The following is a 15,589-nucleotide window of genomic DNA, read 5'->3' as shown; positions in this document are numbered from 1 at the left end:
TCACATTTTGTATATGCGTGTAGGTATTTTTCTGCTACACTGAAGTGAACTCACCTGCATAAAACCGGGAACGTCTCGGGGTTCTCCAGGTTCGTGTTTTGTATATCCACGTATTTTCCAAAACATGCTTGTATTTTTCTCTCATCACACACTACAAGCCAAGGCAAACGAACATTAGAATTGATTATGCCACCAAAGATTTACATATCAGGCCCCCCAAAAAAATACTAGATAGTTTCTCGAGCCAAAAATTTCAAATTTTGATGAGGCAGGTAGGTATTGGGTTTTTTGTTTGTTTGTTTGTTTGTTTTTTGGTGGGTTTTTTTTTTTTTTTTTTTTTTTTGGTTTTTTTGTTTTGTTTTTTTTACTTGGCTGTAGCAATAGTTATCTTTCCTTTCGATGTTGACTGTGGCACGAGTGTTACCATTTCGTTCTCATGTATATAAAGTGAAAAACTTATACGGTACCAATTTTGATGCACCAGATGCGCATTTCGACAAATAAAGTCTCTTCAGTGATGCTCAAGCCGAAATATTGAAAATCCGAAATAACAATAAACTTGTAAGAGCTAAAAAGATAAGCGGAGTGCCAAAGACTGGGGTCAAATTTGTCTAAGGATCAGAGCTATGCATGAGGGAGATAATCCTTAATTTTGAAATGAATTTCTAAATATTATCACAGCAATTAAATATACATCTGTATTTTCAAGCTAGTAACCAAGTACATTGTACTTAGCTACTGGGCAGTAGAGACCCTCGGGGACTAACAGTCCACCACAAGAATTACCTCATTTACATAAATAAACAAAAACAGTATTAAAAAATCCATGCGATACCTTTTCAGCGGATGGAGCAGAGGCTGAGAAACTATTGATAATTTTTTTAGCCTTAATGTTGATGTGTATTTTGCTGGGAGTTAACATGAGACCAGGGCCGTAAATTAACCTTCAGTTTGGAGGAGGCAGGAAATTTGGCGGGGGTCTGGGGGCCGCCCAGGCCCGCAGACGCTGAGCACATTTTGTGCACACTGAACACGTTTCGTGCAAAATCCTTGATTCTAGGGCCTTCTAAGATGTTACTTGACTAACTCATTCTAAAAGAAAGATTTGGAATGCTTTTTAAGGGAGGTATCGTGTTCTTAGTTATTGGAAACAACATAAATTCTAATGAACTTTAAATTTTAATTTTTTGGCTCAAAAGTTGGAGGAGGCAGCTGCCTCCTCCGCCTCCATGTAATTTACGGCCCTGGAGACTGGGTTATAACATTCGATGTGAATTTATGTCACTACCTGATATGATGTGGAACACCCCCTCCCCCACAGAGAATGGCTAATTCATACAAAACACCCCCACTAAATAGAGAATGTCTGATTTCTATAAAACACCCCCACAAAATAAGTTCATGAGACGCAGTGAATTTCAACAGTTATAGTGTCCGGTCCATTGTGAACTCGATCGCCCTAACCAATCATCAATATTTTAGTAATGTTCATGACTTTGCCAGCAGTTTCAATACATATAACCCTGAACTCTTTCGTTACTTGCATACATGAAATATCACAAAAGACAACATTAAAATGACGGATTGCAGTAAAACGGCAATCGATGTCCGCTATAAGTCGTGGAAGTTATATTTAAATTTTCTTAAAATGGTTAATTGGTTTATATATACAGTACGGGCAACGCGGATTTCTTGTTTTCCGCGTTCCCGCGATGGGAAAAATCTAAAGGCCCTTTTATACTGAGCGCGAACACGAACGCGAACGCGACCACTGCGAGTTTTCACGCGACTATCCGCGCGAATCATTGTTCGTATTGAAAGCGGTGATACTCGTGGAAATTCGCAGATGACACGAGGTCATTTATGTTTTGGCCATGGCGAGCTACATATCTTCAGACAGCGACGACGACATGTTGGCTTTGTACTTACTTCTGAAGAGAAGAAAAAAACGTTTATCTGTACACGAAAAGTATGACTTTTGACCTCACATTCTGATTGGCTGATGAAAATTGTTCGCGCGGTCTTTTCCCAAAAATTCGCTCTGGAGGCTATCTCCGCGGTGTTCCGCGCGAACATGAATTCGGCCGCGTTCGCCGTCAGTATAAACAACATCATTCAAAATTAAGTTAAGCAATCCAATGCGAACGCCGCGTTCGCGGTCGTGTTCGCTGTCGCGTTCGTGTTCGCGCTCAGTATAAAAGGGCCTTACCGCGGTAATTTATCGGTAACTCAGGTAAACCGCATTCTCATCGCGGGATGACCATCAGTTACTAGCTGCAATAATGTAGCCCTATCCAATTTTTTTTATTCTGACGTTTTCGGGATAGGGCTACAAATCCATAGGATCTCCGTAATGGTGCAAAATAATTTTATGAATAACCGATAATTAACTCTGTGTATTTAGTCCCAAATGTTGTTTACACCAAAAGGAGTACCAACTTTGTGCTCGGGCATGTCTAATAAAGGTGTTTTTCATTAAATACAATGTACAGCATGCAAAATTCTTCGTCTGCTCCGCCATGCTTGTTATCGCGAGATCTCGTAGGTGGATGTAATGAAAAGCCTAAACATTGACAAAATGTAGTTACTCGAGCCACTTCGACAAAGAAAGGAAAATCATATTGTTGCAGAAAGAATTTACACTCTGTTGTTCGGTTTTTAACTTGATATTAAATTCAAACCTTTTCAATACCGACGAAATAGCTTTCGCCTCCATACTTGTCCATTGATGTAAATACTACCTTATATGGCATATGCAAATGACTTGACAACCGGAAGTTGAAACTTCAGTACATCAAACATGGCGCACAAATATGAATCGAGAAATTGGAATTTATCGAAATTGTTGAAAACGGTAGAATAGAGCCTCACAAATCTAAAGTTGCAGGTTGTAAATTTATATATTGACTAAGAAACATAGAATATCATTTTATTTACGTAAAGAAAGTCAGGTAATGTTTAGAATGAGCGCAAATGTTGCGGGAGTGAATCACTCCCGCATTTGCACCATTACGGAGATCCTAAGGAGTTGTAGCCCTCTCCCTAAAAAAAAAAAAAAATCAGAGAGGGCTACATTATTGCAGCTAATCAGTTACCTGTCCCCGTCGCGGTAACATTTGTTAAAAAAAATTGATCGGTTTTGTACCGTAAACAAATGCGAGTTATCTCCCCCGATTTTAATTTTAAATGTTTGAAAATTCGGCTTACGAGTTGTTGTTTTTTTTCTGTTTTTAAAATCAAGTATTTCGTTATGGATCTATTCATCATGTTTTTGTTTGTTGTTCTTGGTTTTGGTTTTTTCTTTGCTTGTTTCATTTATTCATTGCATTGTTAATTCATCTATCAAGATCAATATATATATTTCAATTATTATTCAGGTATGATTAAATTAAAAACACATGTTCTAAAGTGGGGCTGTAATGTGTTTGCAAATTCACAAAATACATGTCTGCACGGAAATCGTTACCAGTGTTCTTTCTTTTTTACTCAACATACCGGTAATCACTATGCATGTAGTTTTCTCGATATCCTTGTATAACTAATAAAATACTATCCGCTTGCACAGAAACGCATGCAAAAAAAAAAAAACCCCAACCCAGTGATCTTTTTGATATTTATAAAATATGTACATAAATTTGTAGATCATGCCATGCTGGTTAAAACAAAATTTAATTCATAACATTCCGTTCCATGTTCCGCACCGCGTTTCAACAACACCCGCTAAGTTGCTACTTCGTTTTCGACAAATCCGATCAAACAAAATACACAACTATTATGTTTTTAAATTATATATTTATTCTGCATTTAAGTCGTGCAAGAACTGTGCATAGGAGGTCCTTGTCAAAAGTTCATGAAACAGGAATGCTAGTTTGCATAGACGCAACATTTATCCCGCTACATTGTGCTATAAATGTTTGCATAGGTTTTTTTTAGAGAGAGTTTGATGACTTTATATATCGTTTTTACAATTCAGCTTTAAAAAATTTAAAAGGGCAATATAATAATTTTTATTACCACACAAAACTAGAACACAGCCCGATGTCACACACAATCAACGTCAAAAAATAACGTGATGAGTAATATTTCTTTTAACGCCGTTTTCTCAATTATGACGTAAAACTCAACAAGCCTGGTTTTTTCGTGGCGGCTCACCTATAGAGAATGCTTGATTTTCTATGGACACCCGCATTATGTAGAGAACGCCCACGCGGTGTATGACATGAGTATTTCAAAGACGAACAAGAAGTGTTTGAAACAATGGTGCCCAGCCCCGTAATCGACAAGCTAATTCTGGTACCCAAAGAAAGATCTCCTCAAAAGGAATACACATTTGAAATATGAAAGGCCTAGATCTAATTATTTATTTAAGTTATGGCCAAGGTTAAAGATTTTCAAAAATAAGTCAAATCCCAAGGTGAAGGTTATGGGATTAAAAATTCTAGTACCAAAACAAATGTCTTGTCACAAGAAATACACATGTGAAACATGACAACCATAGGACTATGCGTTCAAACGTTATGGCCATGGTTAAAGTATATGCAGACAAAAATCTAAGTCCCCGAATCTCCATTTGGGGGGGGGGGGGGGGGGGGGGTTAAGTTCCATGGATTTTGAAAATTCACAGAGATAAGAATCCACTCTTACCTGGTTCTACCTTTTTGCAAAATATTTCTTTCTGCGTCAGCATGTCTTGAACAATCTTTGTATACTGTGCGTTTTCAGCGCAATCAAATGAGTATTGTGCGATGCAAGTCCTAAGGAGATCATAATAGCTATAAAAAAAGAAAACTTGGATAATATTCGCTATCAAATAACAGAATTTTCATACCAATAAAAGTATATTTGAGTGTAAATTTCCTGATTTACTTTGATCAATTTGTGTTATTATTTGTGTTATTTTTTGTGTTATTATTTTGTGTTATTATTTGTGTGTTATTATTTGTGTTATTGTTTGTGTAATTATTTGTGTTATTATTTGTGTTATTGTTTGTGTAATTATCTGTGTTATTATTTTGTGTTATTATTTGTGTGTTATTATTTGTGGTATTGTTTGTGTGTTATTATTTGTGTTATTATTTGTGTTATTGTTTTGTGTTATTGTTTGTGTAATTATTTGTGTGTTATTATTTGTGTGTTATTATTTGTGTTAATATTTGTGTTATTATTTTGTGTTATTATTTGTGTTATTATTTTGTGTTATTGTTTGTGTTATTATTTGTGTGTTATTATTTGTGTGTTATTATTTGTGTGTCATTATTTGTGTTATTATTTATGTTATTATTTGTGTGTTATTATTTGTGTAATTATTTCTGTGTTATTATTTGTGTGTTATTATTTTTGTTATTATTTGTGTTATTATTTATGTTATTATTTATGTTATTATATGTGTGTTATTATTTGTGTTATCATTTGTGTGTTATTATTTGTGTTTTATTATCTGTGTTATTGTTTGTGTAATTATTTGTTATGATTTTGTGTTATTGTTTGTGTGTTATTATTTGTGTGTTATTATTTGTGTTATTATTTGTGTTATTATTTGTGTTATTGTTTGTGTAATTATTTGTGTTATTATATGTGTTATTATATGTGTTATTATTTGTGTTATTGTTTGTGTTATTATTTGTGTTATTATATGTGTTATTATGTGTGTTATTATTTGTGTGTTATTATGTGCGTTATTGTTTGTGTTATTATTTGTGTTATTATTTTGTGTTATTATATGTGTTATTATTTGTGTTATTATTATTTGTAAACACAGAAATTGATCAGCTGGCTTGGATTTCTCGAAAGAAATAAAAATCTCAAACTTATTAAGTTATTTGAGAAGTCAGAATTTGAATAAAATCTCAGACTTATGTCCAAGTTTTGACTGAAGTATTTTTCGAGAAATCCGGGCCTGGTGGTTACAGGAGGTAAAGCAAAGATAAAGGGGAGGGAATCGAGGCACACCTAGGGGAGGGAACGGATACCGTGAAATAATCCAGCTAAAACTAATTATCTTGTCTTCCAATTTATGAAAATCCATTTGCATAACTGGAATACTATGTGTACGTAAAAGAACCTGCAATTTTCACGAAACAAAACGCTAATAGGCCACATCGCTTACATGAGTAAATATACATTCCCCTGCATAAATTTCAATTTCTCTTCCTATCCGCGAGGAGCGAGGAGTTGGTTTATATATATATATATATATATATATATATATATATATATGAATGAATGAACGTACACAACATATAGATGTTTGTCAATTGTTTTGACATGTTTCATACCAATGAAGGCCGTTGTTTACAAACTAGCTTTGATTATTATGTTTACCCGATCTAGACATAGGGCTCACAACGGGTGTGGCCGGCTAACAGTGAATGTTTACTCCCCTTAGGCACCTGCTGGAACCCCACCCCCATATATCAAGAGGTCTGTGTTTGTCTAATTCTTAATTTTGTATTCCTCATAGGAGTTATGAGATTGATCATTGTTCGTTATCTTCACCTTTTCATTTGAAAAAATGTATCTTTACCTCATAATCCCGCCCTATTCCCGTGATCCCGCCCTATTCCCATGATCCCGCTCAGTCCCCGTGATTCCGCTCTGTCCCAATGACCCCGTCCTATTCTCATGATCCCGCTCTGTTTCCATGATCCCGCCCTATTCCCATGATCCCGTCCTATTCTCATGATCCCGCTTTGTTTCCATGACCCCTCCCTATTCCCATGATCCCGTCCTATTCTCATGATCCCGCTCTGTTTCCATGACCCCGACCTATTCCCATGATCCCGTCCTATTCTCATGATCCCGCTCTGTTTCCATGACCCCGCCCTATTCCCATGATCCCGTCCTATTCCCATGATCCCGCTGTTTCCATGACCCCGCCCTATTCCCATGATCCCACCCTATTCCCGTGATCCCGCCCTATTCCCATGATCCCGCTCAGTCCCCGTGATCCCGCTCTGTCCCAATGATCCCGTCCTACTCTCATGATCCCGCTGTTTCCATGACCCCGCCCTATTCCCATGATCCCGCCCTATTCGCATTATCCCGCCCTATTCCCATGATCCCGCTCAGTCCCCGTGATCCCGCTCTGTCCCAATGATCCCGTCCTACTCTCATGATCCTGCTGTTTCCATGATCCCGCCCTATTCCCATTATCCCGCCCTATTCCCGTGATCCCGCTTTGTCCGGATATCATATCGTGATTTCGAATGTACACAACGCTAGAATTATTGATGATATGGAAAAAATGAACCCATATAGCTCTCGAGAGGAAAATGTTTGAGGTATTTCTTTTTATATTTCTTTGTAAATCGTATTATACAACATGATGCCTATTCTCACATGCGCCCATGCATGGACCCTAGCTGGCATTATTTTATGTATTATAAGGAGGGGCTTTTAAGCTCTCTGTGGATCTTCCCGCAAACATTTCTAAACATTACTCCATGCTAAAAATTGTATCCAAACAATGCCAACATTTCAAAGAAATAGAAAATTTTTTACGAATGCTGTGGGCACAGATTTTTTTTCAAATATCATTGAAAGACATGCATATCAGTCAATTTTTAGTGCAAAACGTTGTACATTGTCCGAAAATTGAAATAGAAATATATATGGCTACTTTCAATTTATATTTTCTGCAACATGTATATACCAAAATGAAAAGAAAACCTTTAATGATATAATGATATGCCGTATCAAACAGTATTTTGTATAATGTTAAAAATTAGATCAAAGTTTTGTCAGTATGATAAACTATGAAAAATAATACAATTTCACAATTGGGTATTAAACTAGTACTGGTCTTCTGAATGCAAGGAGAAAACGATGTTTTCTAGAGCATAATTATGAAAGAGTGACGTGTATGGTGATTGTGCGCAAGGGTGCGAGAAAAATATTATAAGAGACATCATGGGAATTAAGGTAGTCGTACTGAATGGTGATTTCATGTAAAACAAAAATTAACTTTCTTCTATTGCTCAAAGTGATTCTCTCTACTCTGTTTTCCGTCTGACTGTCTGTATTGGTAAATATGTCCCGTCAACAGCCTGCAGGCCGTACACGCTTTCACGTTGCCTTGTTGTTTACTTTCGAAATTCCGCGTGCAACGTCACGTGATCATAAATATTTCGAAATGGGACGTTCCCTATCCAACTCGGATAAATTAAATTACATAATTTGCAGATAGTGTTTAAACTTTTATAGCTTTATATAAAATACACGGGAATTTTATTTCTACGGTGATATCCAAAGAATACGGCATAATTCCAGTTTTGTTTTGCAAAGCACGAATGCAGGAAAATTTCATGAATATTAGAAAAGTGTTTGGATATAATTGTCATGAAATAGACACTACGGTATCATTTAAAGTCCAGCCAGTTGATTGGCCAATATGAATCAATCTGGCAACAGTGGTGAGATGACGATATAACGGTAACTTGGTATCACGATAGAATCCTTGAATTGCCGTCAATCGTATCAACGTAGCATCGTGACATCGTCACGCCAATGCCCCATCGCCATTCCTTAATAGTAAAAACATGGTCCTACCCGGATTTAAATCTTACAGATTTATAATATGAAGTTCTATCCTCATCGCGGTGACCTTGAAATTGTTGTTTCATTATTATCCCCAGAGGTTGACCACGACATTAACACGCGTGACAGGCCGGGTAAAATCCGCAACACACTACATTATGTCATTGATCAAGTAAGCGGCTTATAAACTGTCACAATGACCATCTCCAATTCTTCAAAGCTTCCAAACGTTTAAAAATTAGGTTGATGTTTTAATGGACCATTAAATCAAAGTAATTTGATCTCTCTCTCTCTCTCTCTCTCTCTCTCTCTCTCTCTCTCTCTCTCTCTCTCTCTCGTATATTATGTCTAGATATGTGAATGATGGTACTTACATTGTCCTCTACGTTCGACAGCACAGCGACATATTTTGGCGGTGAAAATATTCATATAGACATACAATAATATTCTGAGTCAAAAAGAGGGGATATGTTTTATGCGGATTTAAAGCCAGAGATTTGACTTTTACAAATAGAGAAGATGGAGATAGCAAACAGTGACCAACACATAACTTCCATAACGAACACAAAATAAAGAGCGTTAGGGAAACACTGACTCCTGGACATACCAGAGGTGGGATCAGGTGCCTAAGAGGAGTAAGCATCCCCTGTCAACCGGCCACACCCGCCGTGAGCCCTATTTCTTCATCAAGTAAACGGAATCAAAATCAAAACACTTCAGACAGCATTTGACCCAGTTATAGGTTTTTAAAATGGCAAACTAGATCATTATAACGACCATAAAATTGGCGAGAAGCTGATTTTAAATTTTTTACATACTTTCAAATAGAAATAAACTGAAACGCATACATACTTACAAGCGTCTTCTATCCATAGAGATTTCATGGTAGGGGAATCTTTGCACTCAATCAATTTTTCCTCAGGACAGGTGAGGTCATCTCCGGCAATCCCTAAAAAAGGTTAAGGCCATGGAATTTTAAGAATCAACTTTTTTCATGTTCAGCTAAGGACAACATTTTACAGCATTCCAAAGATGTGAACAAGAGCTGATATTGAACGGTGATCAATCTCATAAGTCCCTTAAAGAATACAAAATTAAGAGAAGGGCAAACACGGACCCCTGAACATACCAGAGGTGGGATCAGACAAACACGGACCCCTGAACATACCAGAGGTGGGATCAGACAAACACGGACCCCTGAACATACCAGTGATGGGATCAGACAAACACGGACCCCTGAACACGCCAGAGGTGGAATCAGACAAACACGGACCCCTGAACATACCAGAGGTGGGATCAGAAAAACACGGACCCCTGAACATACCAGAGGTGGGATCAGACAAACACGGACCCCTGAACATACCAGAGGTGGGATCAGACAAACACGGACCCCTGAACATACCAGAGGTGGGATCAGGTACATGTACCTAGGAGTAATCATCTCATGTTGACCGGTCACACCTTCCGTGAATCATATATCTTGATCAGGTAAACAGAGTCATCTGTAGTCAAAATCAGTATTCAAAGAATGGCCTAACAATTGCTATGAAACAGTCAGACAGCATTCAACCTATTTAGCAAATTAGATAAACATAACTACCATAAAATTTGCGAAATGACGACTTAAAACGAGACTGTTAAAAGCCCTGTAACATCAATTAACTTATTTGTTTGTAGCTTGCCTCGATTTAAAAATTGATCATTCGCAGAACATGTTCTCCAATATCGAATCAATTTAGAGACATAAACACCATATAAAGGTGAAAATGGAATATTGCTACACAAAAATCTTATCTCTAAATGTGACTATTTACAGATGGTAGGCTATTATTTCAACCCATAGCCGGTTCATTATGATAGAAAACTTATTACACAGTGGCGGATCTAAGGAAGGGAGATACGGAGATCGTAATCCTTCCTTCCTCCTTTCGGTTGGCTATTTTTAACCAAACAAAGGTTCGAACTTGTTCTGTTGGGGTTTGTAACCTGGTTATATACAGCCGAACATTAGACATTTTTGGGACCCCCCCCCCCCCCCCCACACACACACACACTGTTTTGGATTACATTTCAACATCAAGGCAAAGAAAAGAAAGTACAAGAAGACAAATGAAACATTCTGATATAACATATTGTAGAGGGCATCCTAATATAACATATTGTAGAGGGCATCCTAATATAACATATTGTAGAGGGATTCCTAATATAACATATTGTAGAGGGATTCCTAATATAACATATTGTAGAGAGATTCCTAATATAACATATTGTAGAGGGCTTACTAATAAAACATATTGTAGAGGGATTCCTAATATAACATAATGTAGAGGGCCTCCTAATATAACAATTTGTAGAGGGATTCCTAATATAACATAATGTAGAGGGATTCCTAATATAACATTTTGTAAAGGTATTCCTAATATAACATATTGTAGAGGGATTCCTAATATAACATATTGTAGAGGGATTCCTAATATAACATATTGTAGAGGGCATCCTAATATAACATATTGTAGAGGGCTTCCTAATATAACATATTGTAGAGGGATTCCTAATATAACATATTGTAGAGGGATTCCTAATATAACATATTGTAGAGGGATTCCTAATATAACATATTGTAGAGGGATTCCTAATGTAACATATTTTAGAGGGCTTCCTAATATAACATATTGTAGAGGGATTCCTAATATAACATATTGTAGAGGGCTTCCTAATATAACATATTGTAGAGGGCTTCCTAATATAACATATTGTAGAGGGCTTCCTAATATAACATATTGTAGAGGGATTCCTAATATAACATATTGTAGAGGGATTCCTAATGTAACATATTTTAGAGGGATTCCTAATATAACATATTGTAGAGGGATTCCTAATATAACATATTGTAGAGGGATTCCTAATATAACATATTGTAGAGGGCACCCTAATATAACATATTGTAGAGGGCTTCCTGATATAACATATTGTATAGGGATTCCTAATTTAACATATTGTAGAGGGCATCCTAATATAACATATTGTAGAGGGATTCCTAATATAACATATTGTAGAGGGCTTCCTAATATAACATATTGTAGAGGGCTTCCTAATATAACATATTGTAGAGGGATTCCTAATATAACATATTGTAGAGGGCATCCTAATATAACATATTGTAGAGGGCTTCCTAATATAACATATTGTAGAGGGCATCCTAATATAACATATTGTAGAGGGCATCCTAATATAACATATTGTAGAGGGCATCCTAATATAACATAATGTAGAGGGATTCCTAATATAACATATTGTAGATGGCACCCTAATATAACATATTGTAGAGGGCACCCTAATATAACATATTGTAGAGGGCATCCTAATATAACATATTGTAGAGGGCACCCTAATATAACATATTGTAGAGGAATTCCTAATATAACATATTGTAGAGGGCTTCCTAATATAACATATTGTAGAGGGCTTCCTAATATAACATATTGTAGAGGGCATCCTAATATAACATATTGTAGAGGGCACCCTATTATAACATATTGTAGAGGAATTCCTAATATAACATAATGTAGAGGGATTCCTAATATAACATATTGTAGAGGGCTTCCTAATATAACATATTGTAGAGGGCATCTTAATATAACATATTGTAGAGGGATTCTTAATATAACATATTGTAGAGGGCTTCCTAATATAACATATTGTAGAGGGCATCCTAATATAACATATTGTAGAGGGATTCCTAATATAACATATTGTAGAGGGATTCCTAATATAACATATTGTAGAGGGCTTCCTAATATAACATATTGTAGAGGGCATCCTAATATAACATATTGTAGAGGGATTCCTAATATAACATATTGTAGAGGGATTCCTAATATAACATATTGTAGAGGGCTTCCTAATATAACATATTGTAGAGGGCTTCCTAATATAACATATTGTAGAGGGATTCCTAATATAACATATTGTAGAGGAATTCCTAATATAACATATTGTAGAGGGCTTCCTAATATAACATATTGTAGAGGGCATCCTAATATAACATATTGTAGATGGCACCCTAATATAACATATTGTAGAGGGCACCCTAATATAACATATTGTAGAGGGCTTCCTAATATAACATATTGTAGAGGGCATCCTAATATAACATATTGTAGAGGGCATCCTAATATAACATATTGTAGAGGGCATCCTAATATAACATAATGTAGAGGGATTCCTAATATAACATATTGTAGATGGCACCCTAATATAACATATTGTAGAGGGCACCCTAATATAACATATTGTAGAGGGCATCCTAATATAACATATTGTAGAGGGCACCCTAATATAACATATTGTAGAGGAATTCCTAATATAACATATTGTAGAGGGCTTCCTAATATAACATATTGTAGAGGGCTTCCTAATATAACATATTGTAGAGGGCATCCTAATATAACATATTGTAGAGGGCACCCTATTATAACATATTGTAGAGGAATTCCTAATATAACATAATGTAGAGGGATTCCTAATATAACATATTGTAGAGGGCTTCCTAATATAACATATTGTAGAGGGCATCTTAATATAACATATTGTAGAGGGATTCTTAATATAACATATTGTAGAGGGCTTCCTAATATAACATATTGTAGAGGGCATCCTAATATAACATATTGTAGAGGGATTCCTAATATAACATATTGTAGAGGGATTCCTAATATAACATATTGTAGAGGGCTTCCTAATATAACATATTGTAGAGGGCATCCTAATATAACATATTGTAGAGGGATTCCTAATATAACATATTGTAGAGGGATTCCTAATATAACATATTGTAGATGGCACCCTAATATAACATAATGTAGAGGGATTCCTAATATAACATATTGTAGATGGCATCCTAATATAACATATTGTAGAGGGCTTCCTGATATAACATATTGTATAGGGCATCCTAATATAACATATTGTAGAGGGCTTCCTAATATAACATATTGTAGAGGGCTTCCTAATATAACATATTGTAGAGGGATTCCTGATATAACATATTGTAGAGGGCTTCCATATAATACAGTATCACGATAGAATAGCATTACTTTTAAAATATGACATATAGTGGAGGGCTTCCATACAATGGTTAATAGAAAATTGTAATTGATTCATTTTGTTGCTGATTGGATAACGGCTAACAGTGGTGGACTTAAGGGGGCGCAGATGCCCCCCCCCCTAATTTTTTTTAATTTAAGGTCAATCGTGGTATCTTGTTTAGAAAACTGTACTTAACAATCAAAGAAGCAATAGTTTCTTCCACTCCCGGAGAAATAAATAACAAAATCTTTTGATTTCTTAAAATACTTTATTGGGAAAACTTAATTTTTTCCAAAACCTATGGAATCCGGATAGGGCCACGTAGTTCACTATATATATCGCACCATCGCACCATCGAGGTTCGGGTCGATGGTGCGATAATGCGATGACGCGATGGTATGATGACGATGACGTGGTAGCGCGATGACGATGGTACGATAGAGCGATAACGATGGTGCGATAGTGCGATGGAGCGATACTGCAGTGGTACGATGGCGATGATGCGATAACACAATGCCGCTATAAAGCATCGCTACATCGTCATCGTGCCATCGCGTTATCGCATCATCGCCATCGTACTATCGCGTCATCGCAGTATCGCTCCATCGTTATCGCATTATCGCGCCATCGTACCATTGTCATTGCGCTATCGCACCATCGCGTCATCATTATCGCCTCATCGCACCATCGACCCAAACCTCGATGGTGCGATGGTGTGATAGTGAACTACGTGGCCCTATCCGGATTCCTTAAAAACCCTTAAAATTTGCGTCATTTTTATTAATTTTACCTTATAAAAAATGATAGAAAATAGTATACAAATGACTAAATAGGAGACATATTTCAAACTCTATAAAACCTGTAAAATCCAGCCCCCTGGGCTCCCACCAGGGCTTTCGCCCTGGACCCACTGGGGAGTGTCAAGGCGCGGCCCCAGACCCCCTGCCTCATAACGTGGTGCCCCTCGTAACCACAATTCCTGGATCCCTGGCTAATATAACTGCAGCAGATTCAATTTGTTGCTTATTGCACAACAGATTTTAATATTATTTGATTGAATAATTTTCAAGCTTTCCGCTGAGATCCAACAACCTAGAAAACATATATGACGTTACATTCACGTGCACGTGCCTACGAGGTGAATATTATCCAGCATCGGGCCAAAAATATATTGGGGATTTCAAAATTAATATGATTGGTTATTATTTTTAGTCACTCGGTGAAAACTTGTGCCTCTACTCATTTTCGACAATTATGTTCTATGAATGTATAGAAAGGTCAGGCGTAAAAATTGTTGAATTCGAGACTGTAATATCGAACCCGATCTAAAGATGATCGCGATCAAGTATCATTTGGTAAGTAAAACATGTTGCTTTGAATTATTTCATAATGATAAAAAAAAACTTGCATCGCTAGTAACTTTCAACTTAGGTCTTGCAGTCTAGCTGTAGACTAAGATGGCCGACCAAATATCGTTTCGTAAGCTGTGATAGCCAGCTTCGATGTTTTAAATTATTCAATCATATAATAAAACAATACTATTAAAACAATACCTGCATGACATTTTCTCGGTCATTACAATGTGTTAGCTACCATTGAAGTACAATATTCAACTCCCTACCCACCCCACCCCGTTCTCGGTGGATATCATACATGTACGACCCAGATAACGTATAGTAAAAAAAAAAAAAAAAACGAATCCTCTCCTTGTGTAAACGTTCTTTTAAAAAAAAACCTGGAAACAAACATGCGTTATAGACACGCGTCTGCTCGTGCGTTCATCCCCGGGTGGGGGGCGGAAGTGAGTATCCATCTAAATTGAATTTCTCGGAGCTTCAAGAATATATAAATATACTATTATTATTACATATAATTATGTGTATATATAGATACCTGATATAACCACAAGAAGCAATATTATCCTCTGTTCCATAGCCATGTTGGACATTGGTGTGGTGGATCGAGT

At 36.5% G+C, this 15,589-nt stretch overlaps 1 protein-coding gene across 1 annotated transcript in view; it reads right to left on the bottom strand.

The window, feature by feature from the left end:
* LOC125656548 (uncharacterized) overlaps positions 1–6,528 on the bottom strand; it is a 19,014-nt gene extending 12,486 nt beyond the window's left edge. The window contains exons 1-3 of the mRNA XM_056145657.1: positions 6,524–6,528; positions 4,645–4,772; positions 55–151 (exon numbers count right to left, since the gene is read on the bottom strand). Of these exons, the coding sequence (XP_056001632.1) occupies positions 55–151; positions 4,645–4,772; positions 6,524–6,528 (230 nt within the window). The remainder of the gene's footprint in view (positions 1–54; positions 152–4,644; positions 4,773–6,523) is intronic.
* Between the last annotated feature and the right edge of the window lie 9,061 nt (positions 6,529–15,589).

The sequence above is a fragment of the Ostrea edulis genome, chromosome 7 (assembly GCF_947568905.1).
Source record: "Ostrea edulis chromosome 7, xbOstEdul1.1, whole genome shotgun sequence".
NCBI lineage: Eukaryota > Metazoa > Mollusca > Bivalvia > Ostreida > Ostreidae > Ostrea > Ostrea edulis.
The sequence above is the reverse complement of the archived record's forward strand: the minus strand, read 5'-3'. Positions and strand labels throughout refer to the sequence as shown.